Source organism: Rhizophagus irregularis, chromosome 3 (assembly GCF_026210795.1).
Source record: "Rhizophagus irregularis chromosome 3, complete sequence".
Lineage (NCBI taxonomy): Eukaryota > Fungi > Glomeromycota > Glomeromycetes > Glomerales > Glomeraceae > Rhizophagus > Rhizophagus irregularis.
Genome location: NC_089431.1, coordinates 5,170,370 through 5,185,059, shown reverse-complemented (window position 1 = coordinate 5,185,059; position 14,690 = coordinate 5,170,370). Strand labels below are relative to the sequence as shown.

General features: G+C 26.1%; 4 protein-coding genes across 4 annotated transcripts; 1 reads left to right on the top strand and 3 right to left on the bottom strand.

The window, feature by feature from the left end:
• Positions 1-2,100: 2,100 nt before the first annotated feature.
• OCT59_021265 (uncharacterized protein) lies at positions 2,101-3,593 on the bottom strand (the record flags this gene model as incomplete). The annotated part of the gene is made up of 2 exons (XM_025313048.2): positions 2,101-3,259; positions 3,337-3,593. 2 exons carry the CDS (start codon positions 3,591-3,593, stop codon positions 2,101-2,103), a joined length of 1,416 nt encoding a protein of 471 aa, XP_025188322.2.
• Positions 3,594-4,853: 1,260 nt separating this feature from the next.
• Positions 4,854-6,345, bottom strand: OCT59_021264 (uncharacterized protein; the record flags this gene model as incomplete). Its single annotated transcript, XM_066149750.1, has 3 exons — positions 4,854-5,480; positions 5,664-6,010; positions 6,147-6,345. 3 exons carry the CDS (start codon positions 6,343-6,345, stop codon positions 4,854-4,856), a joined length of 1,173 nt encoding a protein of 390 aa, XP_065990625.1.
• Positions 6,346-10,230: 3,885 nt separating this feature from the next.
• On the bottom strand, positions 10,231-11,768 carry OCT59_021263 (uncharacterized protein; the record flags this gene model as incomplete). Its single annotated transcript, XM_025313049.2, has 2 exons — positions 11,476-11,768; positions 10,231-11,401 (listed from the first exon to the last, which is right to left on the bottom strand). The coding sequence occupies exons 1-2, from the start codon at positions 11,730-11,732 to the stop codon at positions 10,231-10,233; spliced, it is 1,428 nt and encodes a 475-aa protein (XP_025188323.2). The 5' UTR covers positions 11,733-11,768.
• Positions 11,769-12,508: 740 nt separating this feature from the next.
• On the top strand, positions 12,509-14,062 carry OCT59_021262 (uncharacterized protein; the record flags this gene model as incomplete). The annotated part of the gene is made up of 2 exons (XM_066149749.1): positions 12,509-12,765; positions 12,844-14,062. The coding sequence occupies 2 exons, from the start codon at positions 12,509-12,511 to the stop codon at positions 13,913-13,915; spliced, it is 1,329 nt and encodes a 442-aa protein (XP_065990624.1). The 3' UTR covers positions 13,916-14,062.
• Between the last annotated feature and the right edge of the window lie 628 nt (positions 14,063-14,690).

The following is a 14,690-nucleotide window of genomic DNA, read 5'->3' as shown; positions in this document are numbered from 1 at the left end:
TTTGATTTGGTATGATCCGGATCTAGAAATTCTGACGGGTTGCAGCTCTAGTGTCAACCTCGTGACTGAAGTTCTCGAAAATCCTTCACTTCTTCCTGTACATCAAACTTTATTTAACAACTTAAGTTAGAATTGTGATGATAGTCTTTTTTAATGGATTGCCAAAAAGCGAAAACTCAATTTCCTCTTTGTCACAATATCGGAATTATCATATAAAAATGGCTATGATTGTGACTATATGAAAATACTGATTTGTTTATACCTTTGGGCTTTGGCTATTAAAATGTTCAGTTTTGAGTGTAACGAACTCAACGAAGGACTATTAATTCTACGCAAAGGTTTCATAAAAGTGGCTCGTAAAAAGTCAATGCAAGGTTCACTCATTAGTCACACGTGTGCTCCGGACTTAAAAACGGGTTCTGAAAGTATATATAACATTAAAAAAGAATTATAAACAGTGTAGTTATTTATATTTTATCAAAAAAATGATATTCACTTGAATATATATTAGTAGTAAAATAAATCAAAAGTAATTTATAGTTATGTAATTTCGGTGCACGTACTTTCAATGAACATTTGTAAAAAATTGTACATTATTCATTTCTAATAAGTTTTATTGAATAAGCAATTAAAGAATGACGAGCTCTTGGTGATTCAACAAGAATCACAAAAAGTATGCTAAATTTATTAGCTACTCGAATCTTGTTTATTGATAATTTTTACTTAATAAATTCTAAAGTTTTATTACAGTATGATCTTTATTGTCATCAATTTATAATTTTTTTTCGTTAATAAGTTCTAGAAGACACCAGATATTAGTTAAACTTCAGATCAAAAAAAAAATTCCATTCACAAACTGAAGCTTACTATTGTAAATTGGAATAGGATGACAGCAAAAAATTAAGTTGCTCTTAATAAATTAGAAAAATAAATACGTTTCAAATCAAACAGTACTATCAAAAGTAATAAAACGCAATCAGTTTTGAGAATTATCTGATTACTATAACCATGAGATGGATTAAATTATAATTAATTTTTTCATTCACATCAAAACTATCGTATGATATTTTACTAGCGACTTCATATTTCATATGAATATGTCTGTTCATTTAACAAATCACATCATTTATTAAGTTGAATTTATATGAATATTTGTTTTTTATTTTTAATTATAATAAAATTATTTTCATTATTAAAAAGCATAATAATAATTTAATTATTAACGTTCACCAAGAAGATTTAATTTTTGATTTTTTAATTTATTTTTATTTAACATAGAAGAACGTAACAGCTTTACAAAGTACAACTGGAAGTGAATATTCTAATAAATCTCAATGAATAAATTATTTTTTTAAAAAAATTCAATAATGGCCATTGAATCAATTAATATTTTTTTTAAAAAAAAAAATAAAAAAATATTTAATTAATTGTTAAATTATCCGTTCAGATCGGGTTATCAAACAAGTTAGATCATGATACCATGTTTGTCCGTGATTTCAAGTTAAAACAGGTTATCTCAAAAATGCTGCGTAATAAAAAATTGTATTAGTATTTTAATGATATTAATAATTTAAATTTTTTGGAAAAATAATTTCTCTCTTTTTTATATTTGAAAAAGGTTTTAAATTTGTCAAAATCAAGAATTTAGTTTATAATTAGGTTCAACCTCGGTCCCTTTATATTTAAGTAAATTTTCAAAGTTAAATTTTTCATTATATTACTTGTTATGATAATAATAGAAGAATATCTTGGTAAAATCATTCATAATAAAATAAAAATGAGAAGCATTTAAACTGATTAGAATTTTTTTAATAATTGAGCGTATTAGACGTCAGATATAATGATAACTAATATTAGTAAATTAAAGATCATTCAATTAAACCAATTTAAAAAAATTAACGTCGGCTATTGCAATAATTGAATAATTCTTTGCAAATAAATGCAAATAACGATTATTTTATTTGTTTATAATTTTTTTTCTAAAAAAGACTGTTTGGCGGCCCAGATTTTTTTATTTAATAATCTATAGGAATCAATACAAATAAAATAAAATATGGATAATATGAAAATTAATACAAATCTTTGGGTTCAATATAAATCTTACACAATTTGAAATACTTCAAATTTTTCTATACATAATTGGTTGATTTCTCCGATATGTTTTTCATAAGAACTTTTTTCACAACTAAATCTTAATTGGCTAAAAGCATCGCTGTATAATCTCAAGTCAATATCAAATGCTAGAATAAGATTGTACAATGTCCCACTATATATAGCTTTCTTTTCATTCTTTACATGACTTAAAATGTAGTTCTCGATACTATTATTACTAAAGGAGAATATAAAACTATCTTTAGTAATTCCAAAGTTATTATCAAACTTCCATTCAATCGGATTATATCCTCCAAGAATTTTGTTACTATCCTTCGCTTTGATAACTGTTATGGTGCGAGCTTTATTTAAGCAAATCTCTCGGAATTTATTAAAGCTATGGTTCAGCTCACCATGATAATCGTGATATAGCAACTTAAACTCGTATAAGGTTGTTAATTTGTCTTTAGTTTCTAATTTATCAATCCATTTTGAAATTAATTCAGCATGCTGAAATGTAATTATTTTAGAACCAATATATTTTGAATGTATTCCTTTATTTTCTTCGATTATACGAGGTACTGGTTTTTTACTGTCATTATCCAAAAAATAATCTAACAAATCATTATATAATTTCTTTGGTAAGATTTTTTTATAAGGTTTTACTTCTTTCAAAAATTCTCTTGAACCTAAATTATGGAATCTAATATATGAAATACATTGTTGTAAAGTATTCCTTAAAATATTGAAATCATTCTTTGAAAAGCTTATAGGATCAGAGGGAAGTTCAGGATTTTGTGCAAGCCCCCATTTAATTACATGTTCCCAAACTTGAATTTCGTTCATTTGAAGATTATTATTTTGGACAAGCGTGATTAAAAGATTTTCTGGAATTGAAGAGAAATTTGGGGAATTGAATATTTTGCTTGGTTCTTTAGAAACTAAATCTTTGCAGTATTTTTGAAGTTTCGAGAAAGAATTATTTTCAAAACTTGTTTCATATATCAAATCAAAATTTTCTTCCACCCAATTTGCTTTATTTTCAATTAAAAAAGATTCTAAATAAGGTATTAATTCATGAAGACTCAATTCATTAGCAGCAATCATAATTTTAACAATATCTGAATTATCAAATTCTTCAAAAGAAATTTTCCCCCCATAGATATACCTAATTAAATGACAATAAGTTAAATAATAAAATAAAATAAAAATATTAAGATTAATATTATAATAATTCTTTTTTACCTTAAAACTATTTGAAAAATCTCTGGTAAAATATTTGGCAATTTAATATGTGTTAAAACTCCGTCATTTTTCTTTTTATTAGTTGACAAAATTCTTCTCAAATAAGGTGAACGATAATTTAAAATAATCATATGAGCACGAAATACTTTTACGTAAGGGTCACTACCAACTTCAATTGTAATATCATAATATTCTTCATCGTTTAATATTTCAAGTAAATTTTGTGATAATTTTGGCAAAAGTTTATTGTCAATCATTGCAATGTGAGAGAAAAGAATAAAAGAATCCAAAAAAATCTTAGTTTTAAACCTTATTTAATAGATGATGTAGAATTGCACGTGACTTCATGTGCGTCTTGTTACACTCACGTGATTCGATGCCGATGGTTTGTCATATCGTTTAATATAAATTTATAATTATCACATTTGTAATATCCTGAATCTTGAATTTTTGATAAACGATGTTGCAATTTACATGAAAGAAAAAATGACGCAGTGTTTATATTAACTTAGAAATGATTGTGTGAGCGCGACATTTTTCTGCGGTGATACTGGGGAAATTGCATCTGCCGCGCCATCAACTTTTCGGTAAGGAAATGGATCTTTTTTTGTATATAATAAAATTTGCAAAATTAAGATATTTCTAGTTATGATTAGTAGGAATGTTAAAGGTCCGACTGGCCGCAGTCCTAGGACTGGACTGATTGGTCAACAATTTATTGACTAATTTGCTAAATTTATGATCGGTAAATTATTAACTGATTTGTCAACAATTGTAACAAAAAATGGCTATATAGTAAATAAATAATTTTTTTTGTTTGCCTTTAATAAGAACAAAAACAATTTTTTTCGTTAAAGTAAACGACCACCCAATTCATTTTTGACGAATTTTTTCGTGGTCATAATCAATCGTCAGTAATACTGGCCAAAAGTTGGCCAAATTTACAATTCTGGCCCGAATTAAAATATTTCCTAATATAAAACTTCGTATAATATATATTAAGCAAATTTAAAATTTGACCAGTAGCTGAACTTTTATCCGGCATCAAGTGAAATTATGAATAATGATATATTACGCCAATTTCCATATTAGGAACTCTGACCATAATTATAAATTTTCAGAAAGTTATAATATAAATAATAGTAATAATAAGGTAAAATTTTGCATTAAACGGTTAGTGCACAATATCGTGATTCACGATAAATAAACATTTAAGTTAATTTATTAGTATTTAACATTATATCCCCTAAAAGTTCATGTTGTTTTTTTTTTATTAATTTATTTAAGGGTTCATTCAATTAATATTATTTAGTTAGCCTTTGTAATATTTGACCAATTCTTTGCAAATATAACGATTTATTATTTATTCTTTTTTAAAAAACTGTTTGGCAACCAGATTTTTTTATTTAATAATCTATAGGAATCAATACAAATAAAATGAAATATAGATAAAATAAAACCCTATTATCGTTACGAATAAAATGAAATAATACAAATCTTGGGGTTTAATATCAATCTTATATAATTTGAAATACTTCAAATTCTTCTACATATAATTTATTGATTTTTCCGATATGTTTTTCATAATAGCATTGATTGCAATTAATTCTTAACCCATCACGATCATTATATAATACCAAATCACTATTAAATGTTGGGCCATTAAGGTATTTTCCATTATATATAGCTTTCTTTTCATCCTTTACACGACTTAAAATGTAATTATCGATACTATTATTACTAAAGGAGAATATAAAACTATCTTTAGTGGCGCCATAACTATCGTCAAATTTCCATTCAATCGGATTATATCCTCCAAAGATTTCGTTACTATCTATAATTTTAATAACTGTTATGGTGCGAGATTGATTTACGCAAATCTCTCGGAATGTTTCAAGTCTACTATTAATAAGACCGGATCCATCACGAGAATCACGATATAATAATTTGAATTCATATGAATTTGTCAACTTGTCTGTAATTTCTAATCTATCAATCCATTTTGAAATTAATTCAACATGCTGAAATGTAATTATTTTAGAATCAATATTTGAACGAATTTCTTTATTTTCTTCGATTATACGAGGTACTGATTTTTTGCTGTCGTTATCCAAAAAATATTCTAACAAATCATTGTACAATTCCTTTGGTAAGATTTTTTTATAAGGTTTTACTTTTTTCAAAAATTCTTTTGAAGTTAAATTGTGGAATCTAATATAGGGAACACATTGTTGTAAGCTATTCCTCAAAATATTGAAATCATTCTTTGAAAAGCTTGTAGGATCAGAGGGAAGTCCAGGATTTTGTGTAAACCCCCATTTAATTACATGTTCCCAAACTTGAATTTCGTCCATTTGAAGATTATCAATTTGAATAAGCGTGATTAAAAGTTTTTCTGGAATTGAAGAGAAATTTGGGGAATTGAATATTTTGCTTGGTTCTTTAGAAATTAAATCATTGCAAAATTTTTGAAGTTTTAAGAAAGAATTATTTTCAAAACTTGTTTGATATATCAATTCGAAATTTTGTTCCATCCAATTTGCTTTGTTTTCAATTAAAAAAGATTCTAAATAAGGTATTAATTCATGAAGACTCAATTCATTAGCAGCAATCAACTTTAACAATATCTGAATTATCAAATTCTTCCAAAGAAATTTTTCCCCCATATATATACCTAAATAAACGACAATAAGTTAATAATAAAATAAAATAAAATATTAAGATTCTAATATTATAATTAACTCTTTTTTACCTTAAAACTATTTGAAAAATCTCTGGTATAATATTTGATAATTTAATATGTGTTAAACCTCCGTCATTTTTCTTTTTATTAGTTGACAAAATTCTTCTCAAGTAAGGTGAACGATAATTTAAAATAATCATATGAGCCCGAAATACTTTTACGTAAGGGTCACTACCAACTTCAATTGTGATATCATAATATTCTTCATCGTTTAAAATTTCAAGTAAATTTTGTGATAATTTTGGCAAAAGTTTGTTATCAACCATTGCAATTTTGCAAAATAAAAAAAGAATTTGAGAGAAGAAAATACAAAAAAGTCTTAATTTAAACCTTATTTAATTGATGACGAAATTACACGTGACTTTGTGTGCATCTGCAGTATCTAGGGGATAGGTAAATATACGGGGGGTCAACTCAAGGTTACACAGGCTGATCAATTACCGATTGAACTGAAGCCTTCATAAATTGGTTACACAAACGAAATTTCATATTAAAATTTCGCTTTTTTTTATTTTTTTCGGCACGCACACATAAGAAAGTAGCCGATCTCAGAAGTTAAGTTTGTTCATATTAGCTTTATATAGACGAAGTTTTTTCATCCAAATTGGACCACTGGTTAATTTCTTTCGTATTTTTATATGTTTTATTACATGACAATAGGAAGTTAGAAATTACAAACTTTTTTTTTTGAGATTTCAATAAAAAAATAATTTTTTTTTTGCTTAAAACATTTAAAAATAGTGTTTTCTTCTTTCGTTGTGCATTATTTTCAAGTATTTAATAAACTTTTATATATTTTTGAGGTATTTAAAATAGCCGATCAAGTTTTTTGAAATATATAGAAGCGAAACCTTGACAAAAATTATATATTTGTGTAGTTTCGGATTTTGTCATTTTCGGGGGCTAATTTTTTTTTCATAGATCATATTGATTATCGGCCCATTTCTCGCTTTAAACATGGGGTATTTTTGAATTTTAATATAGTTACTTATAAAATTACTATAGGCTTCAGTTCTGGTCTTATGACCATGGCCTGTGTAACCTTGAGTTGGCCCCCCGTATATTTACCTATCCCCTAGGCAGTATCACCAGCTTCACTGCCACATTCACGTGATTTGATGATTATCATTTCTAAAAACGTAAGATTTCCACCATCTAAATACTGTCGTTTATTTAAAAATTCATAATAATTATCGGTCATATTTTATGGGTTATTATTTTTAAAATACAATATAATAAGAACTTTAATGTTTTTTTTAATATATTAAAGTGGCTGTTCTTTTTATTGGTCTAATATTATTGTTATTTATTCCTAAGAATTATTTAAACATATTATGGACTTACGGTAACATTACAAATATACTGAATATTGAAATTTTGATAAATGATATTACAATTTTTACATGAAAGAAAAAATAACGCAGTATTTGGCATCAAAATCATGTGAACGTGACATTTTGCTGTGGTGATACTGGGGAAATTGCATCCGTCTGCATCAGCTGCGCAATCAAATTTGCATAATTAAGATATTTCTAGTCTGGACTGACTGGATCGCAGTCCTAGAACTGGACTGATTAGGAAGGCCGATGACAAGAAACTATGTTCGGAAAATTTTACCAGAATTATCTGGTCAATACTAATTCTACCCAAATATTCCAGCATAACAACATACCACATTAGGACTAGTTACCCATAGCTATGTATTAACTGAAAAAGTACACTCCCTTTTCGGAAAGATCATGTGAGATAGGACTCATTTATCAATCATCTATCTAAAAAAGGACCGATCAAAATAACTACCTTTTTTTTGGTAAATTAACAACCAATTTGTTAAAATATGAATGGTGAATTATTAAACAATGTAACAAAATGGGTAAATGGTTATATAAATAAATTGTTTGCCTTTAATAAGAACAAAAAAATTTTTTTGTTTGTTGTAAAATAAACAAGAAACAATTTTTTTCGTTAAAGTAAACAAATTAGTGAACGTTCTTAGTGCTAATTGCAAAAATATTGGACCACCCAATTCATTTTTGATGAATTTTTTCGTGGTCGGCAGTAATTCTGGTCAAATTTATAATTCTGGCCAGAATTAAAAATATTTCCTAATATGAACCTTCGTATAATAAGCAAATTTAAAATTTGACCAGTAGCTAAACTTTTAATCTTCTTGATGGGAGTTAAAGATTTCTTAAGTTCTTAATAAATAAATTACTCGGCTTTCTAATAATGATATTATTAAAATAGTTTTCTTATCATTAAAAAATAAAAACAAATATTCATATAAATTCAACTTAATAAATGATGTGATTTGTTAAATGAACAGATATATTCATGTAAAACATGAAGTCGCTAGTAAAATATCGTGCAACAGTTTTGATGCGAACGAGAACTGTTTGCGTTTAATTACTTTTGATAGTATTGTTGGATTTTGAAACGACATAATGTGTTTATTTTTCTAATTTATTAAGAACAACCTAATTGTTTACTGGATTCCCTATAAATATTTAATAATTAAATTTTTTTGAAAAAATAATTTTCTTTTTTATATTTGAAATTTACCATATAATGCATTGGGATATAGTCTGAGGACATCTCAAAAAAAAACCCTTGCTCAAGTCCGTGTACGTTATCCGTGGATTAGAACTCTACTTCTTTCACCGTTAATAAACATAACTAACTTTAAATTTCTTTGGTTTTTTTTGTAGAAACCTTCTGAACACTATTATAGGAGTGTTAATAAACAACAAACGTTACTAACGTATTTATCCTTTTTCTTAAAAATATTTTTTTGACTGGATTGAACATTTATATCCTCAGATTCCTATTAGATATTCAGATTATTCGATCTGATCAATTTGATGATTGATTTTTTTTTTTTATCTGGATTTTGTCAGAAGGTTTCTTCTGTAGTTCTGTTGGAGCTAGTAAGGCTTAAAACAATGGAGAAAACTGAACTTTGCCTTTGAGTGTTGAATGGAGACAGACCGGTATTGATTTTATTGATTTTAGATACAAAATACAAAAATTTTTCATCAACATAAATTTGTTGCTAGTCTTATCCCGAATTAGTATTATGGTAAAAAATTTTATAGAAATATTGAAAAGATCACAATTTTTTAATTTTATTTTAGATTTCTGATTTCTCAAATATTCCCGTATTATGATATTATATAATTATCCGTAATTATACATCTCATCTATTTAACATTATATTGAAAGTTTGAAATCGTGCAATATTTAATTAGATAATCGTAATAAAAGTGTTACTATTAAATAAATACCGAACATCAAAGATAATAAAACCTTTGAAAATTACTCTAATAAATGTATTAACGTTTCTTATTTTTTGTCCTTCTGCAGGTTTCATTGGACATTCACGGATGCAACATAAGTCGTATGCATTCCATTTCAATATTAACTTTATAGAAATGTTTCTTGAATGTTCATTTATTTCACGCCAAACAAAACTCTCTTATCTCAATTTTGCTGATTATCTAATCAAGTTCAAGATTTTAGTTTATAATTAGGGCAAACTTCGATCTAAATTTATTATAACAACAGAAGAAATATATTGGGAAAATCACTATTCACAACAAAAATAATAAAGCATTTAAATTAATCTATTACTATTTAACATTGTATCCTCCTAAATAACGAACCATTAAAAATTCTCATTATATTTCTTATTAATTTATCTAAAGTTCATTCAATTAAACCAATTAAAAAATCAAACTTTTGTAATATTTGAATCATAGGTCGAAGAGATATGGTTTACATGAAGTTTATACTATTAAAATTTGGTGAAAACATGTCCAATTTTCATAGTGTATGCCAGATTCAATGATGCTTCCAGTAGTTATGTTATTGTGGAAATGTTGTGGAAATGTTATGCAAATTAGACAAGGTTCCATCATTTACACCAAGGTTTCCGTACCACTTTGACCAGTAAATAATTCTTTGCAAAAAAAAATGAATAACGATTAAAAAAAAAACTGTTTCGCGACCCAGATTGTTTTATTTAATAATGCATAGGTATCAATACAAATAAAATAAAATATGAATGAAATTAAAACCACTATTATATAAAAGCAAATTACAGCTACAAATAATAAAAAAATTAATATAAATTTTTGGGTTCAATATAAACCTTACACAATTTGAAATACTTCAAATTCTTCTACATATAAATCATTGATTCCTCCGATATGTTTTTCATAAGAACTTTTTTCACAATTAACTCTAAATTGGTCAGAAGAATCACTGTATAATTGTAAGTCAAAATCAAATGCTAGACTAACACTGTATGTCCCACTATATATAGCTTTCTCTTCGTTCTTTACATGACTTAAAATGTAGTTCTCAATACTATTATTACTAAAGGAGAATACAAAACTATCTTTAGTATTTCCGTAGTGGTTATCAAACTTCCATTCAATTGGATTATATCCTCCAAGAATTTTGTTACTATCCTTCGCTTTAATAACTACTATGGTGCGAGATTGATTTTTACAAATCTTTCGGAGTTTGTCATATCCATTATTCAATTTACTAGACCCATCACGAGAATCACGATATAATAATTTGAACTCACATGAAGTTGCAAACTTTTCTGTAATTTCCAATCTATCGATCCATTTTGAGATTAATTTAAGATGTTGAAACGTAATTATTTTAGAAACAATATTTTTTGAATATCCTTTATTTTTGTTATTTTTTTCGATTATACGAGGCACTGGTTTTTTACTGTCATTATCCAGAAAATAATCTAACAAATCATTATATAATTCCTTCGGTAAGATTTTTTTATAAGGTTTTACTTTTTTCAAAAATTCTTTTGAACCTAAATTATGAAATCTAATACAAGGAATACATTGTTGTAAAGTATTCCTTAAGGCATTGAAATCATCCTTTAAAAAGCTTGTAGGATCAGAGGGAAGTTCAGGATTTTGTGCAAGTCCCCATTTAATTACATGCTCCCAAACTTGAATTTCGTTCATTTGAAGATTATCATTTTGAGTAAGAGTGATTAAAAGTTTCTCTGGAATCGAAGAGAAATTTGGTGAATTAAATATCTTTTTTGGTTCTTTAGAAATTATATCATTGCAAAATTTTTGAAGTTTTAAGAAAGAATTATCTTCAAAACTTATTTGGTATATCAAATTAAAATTTTGTTCCATCCAATTTGCTTTATTTTCAATCAAAAAAGATTCTAAATAAGGTATTAATTCATGAAGACTCAGTTCATTGGCAGCAATCATAATTTTAATGATAATTGAATTATCAAATTCTTTCAAAGAAAATTTTCCCCCATAGATATACCTGATTAAGCGATAATAAGTTTAATAATAAAATAAAATATAATATAATATAAATGTTAATATTATAATTAATACCTTAAAACTATTTGAAAAACCTCAGGTAAAATATTTGGTAATTTAATGTGTGCCAACGTTCCATCATTTTTCTTTTTATTTGTTGATAAAACTCTTCGTAAATAAGGGGAACGATAATTTAAAATAGCCATATGAGCCCGAAATACTTTTACGTAAGGGTCACTACCAACTTCAATTGTGATATCATAATATTCTTCATCGTTTAAAATTTCAAGTAAATTTTGTGATAATTTTGGCAGAAGTTTATTATCAACCATTGTAATTTTTAAATAAAAAAGAATAAGAAAAAAGAAACTCAAAAAAGCTTGTTTTTAAAAGTTTAAGCCTTATTTAAAAGAATGAAAATCATTTGATGCCACTCACATGTAACCTTACGACCTTACGTACGAATATCGTCACCAACCTCGTGATCGGTGACGTCAAAGCTTTTCTTTAATGGATTGTCAAAAACAAAAATCCAAAGAATTATTTCGTTATTATTTGCAATATCGGTCATTAAAATGCTAATAAGCAACCATTCACTTTAATGATAATTCGGTGTAATGGATAAATAAATAGTTATGAAATAAAATTATATAGTTTTACTTATTTAATTTTCTGTCTCGACTTTTCGTGTACGCATAGTTAAAAAATAAATTCAAGATAAAATACAAAAAAAAAAAAATTCTAGAATAATATTTAATTTACATAATTCTGAACGTGAAGCTCGATGACGATCAATGCGGTGGATATATATATTTTTTTTTTTACGAAGTTTGTATTCTAATTTTATTAATAAAAAGTAAGTTTTATGAAGAACACAAATAAATAATTTTCTTTAATCATGATAAGAAATTTAACACATGAAATGTAAACTCCACCTTGTCATCTTTGTCATGTAATGAAATTTTTGTGCGTTGTGAACAATAATAATTACTTTAACAATTCGATTCATTTCCAATTCTGGAACTTGTGTTACTATATAAGGTTCAATCTTTCACAATTTTGGAATAAATTTTTTTTTTGAAACTTATTCCCTTTCGTTACGAAAAAAATGAATGAAAATAAATTTTTACCAAAATTATCACAAAATTTGCTTGAAATTTTAGATGACGACGAATATTATGACATTACAATTGAAGTTGGTAATGACCCTTACGTAAGAATATTCCGGGCTCATATGGTTATTTTAAATTATCGTTCACCTTATTTGAGAAGAATTTTGTCAACTAATGAAAGAAGAAATGATAAAACTTTAACTAGTATTAAATTACCAAATATTTCACCCGAAATTTTTCAAATAATTCTTAAGTAAGTAATTTAAATTTATAAATATGTTATTATTTTTTTAATAAAATTATTCTTAAATTACGTTAAAATAATATTTAGGTATATTTATGGAGGAAAGATTTTGTTAGAAGAATGTGATACTTCAGATATTATTAAAATTTTGATCGGCGCAAATGAATTAAGCCTTCAAGAACTAGTTCCCTATTTACAATCTTTTTTAATTAGAAACAAGACAAATTGGTTAGAACAAAATTTAAGTTCAATATATCAATTAAGCTTTGAAAATGATTCTTTCTTGGACCTTCAAAAGTTTTGTACAAAATTAATATCTGAACAACCAAAAAAAATTTTTAATTCACCTGACTTTACTTCAATTCCAGAAAAATGTTTAATTTCTATTATTCAAAATAATAATATTGATATGAGTATGGTTCAAGTTTGGGATTATGTACTTAAATGGGGTGTTGCTCAAAATCCTGAACTTTCTTCAGATTCTACAAATTATTCAAATGATGATTTTAATGCTTTAAGCAATACTTTGCAGAAATGTATTTCTTTTATTAAATTTACTGATTTTACTCCTAAAGAGTTCTTGCATAAGGTATACCCATACAAAAAGATTATTCCTGAAGAAATGTATGAAAGTTTAATTAAATATTTTTTGGATCATGATTGTAATAAACAAGAACCGCGGATAGTTAGAGGAATTAGTAATCAAAGCGATATCAATTCAAATCCACGGGTGATCGAAACTAGTAATCAAAACAAAGACAACCCAGAACTAGAGGGATACAGAGAAAGTAACAATCTGGAACCAGATACACGGGTAAATAGAAATACTAGGGATCAAAGTAGTAACGATATGGAACCATACTTACGGGTAAATAGAAATACTAGGGATCAAAGTACTAGTAGTAACGATATGGAACCATACTTACGGGTAAATAGAAATACTAGGGATCAAAGTACTAGTAGTAACAATATGGAACCATACTTACGGGTAAATAGAAATACTAGGGATCAAAGTAACAACAATCTGGTACTAAATACACGGGTAAATAGAAATATTAGGGATCAAAGTAATAACAATCTGGAACCAGACCCGCAGGTAAACAGAAATAATAGGCAAAGAAGCTTTACACTAGAAGACACTATACGTAAATTTTTATGAGTGATAGATCAAGGATAAAGTAAAGAGTATACTATATGCAATAACAATATATAGTTGGAAATTTATAATAATTGGTGTGCTACTAAAATGGTTCAGTTTATAACTTTTTGTAAATGAATAAAATATTATAAGTTCTAGTTTGGTAATTAACGTTTTTTTAAAAAAATGTGTATTTTATAAATTATTGTCATAATCATGAATATAATATACAGTAATTCTAATGTAATAATTGTAAATAACGAGTGTTTGCGTGTTTTGCCAATAAAATTGAATATATAATTTAACTGTTATATTATAACGTATCAGATGATGAAAGATATTCATTTACTACATTATTTAATTCCATGATGTATACATACAGTATATCGAAATTTTGTAACTGAAAAAACGTTTAAAATAAAGAAATGACATTTATAAAGGCAATGGAGCCATTTATTTGAAAATGCTATAACAAGCAATGATATTGCTGAACGTTCCCAGTCCTTCTGAAAATCTTTCGTTTGTTCTCTTTGTTTAAAATTATTTATAGCAACTTTTTAAACTGAGAATTATTCATAACAAAGTTAATAGTAACCTTTATTATTTAATTCAAATATTGATAATGATATTGCAAAACTGACAGCGTCGATTTGTATTTTCCCTTAATTTTTAATAGGTGTAAGGTTTGTAATTCTGTAATTGTTAAAATTGTTGTAATGTAATTATTTTAATTATGCCATTTAATATCTACCAATATATCAATACATTCATAAATTTTGTTCATGTTGTATAATTC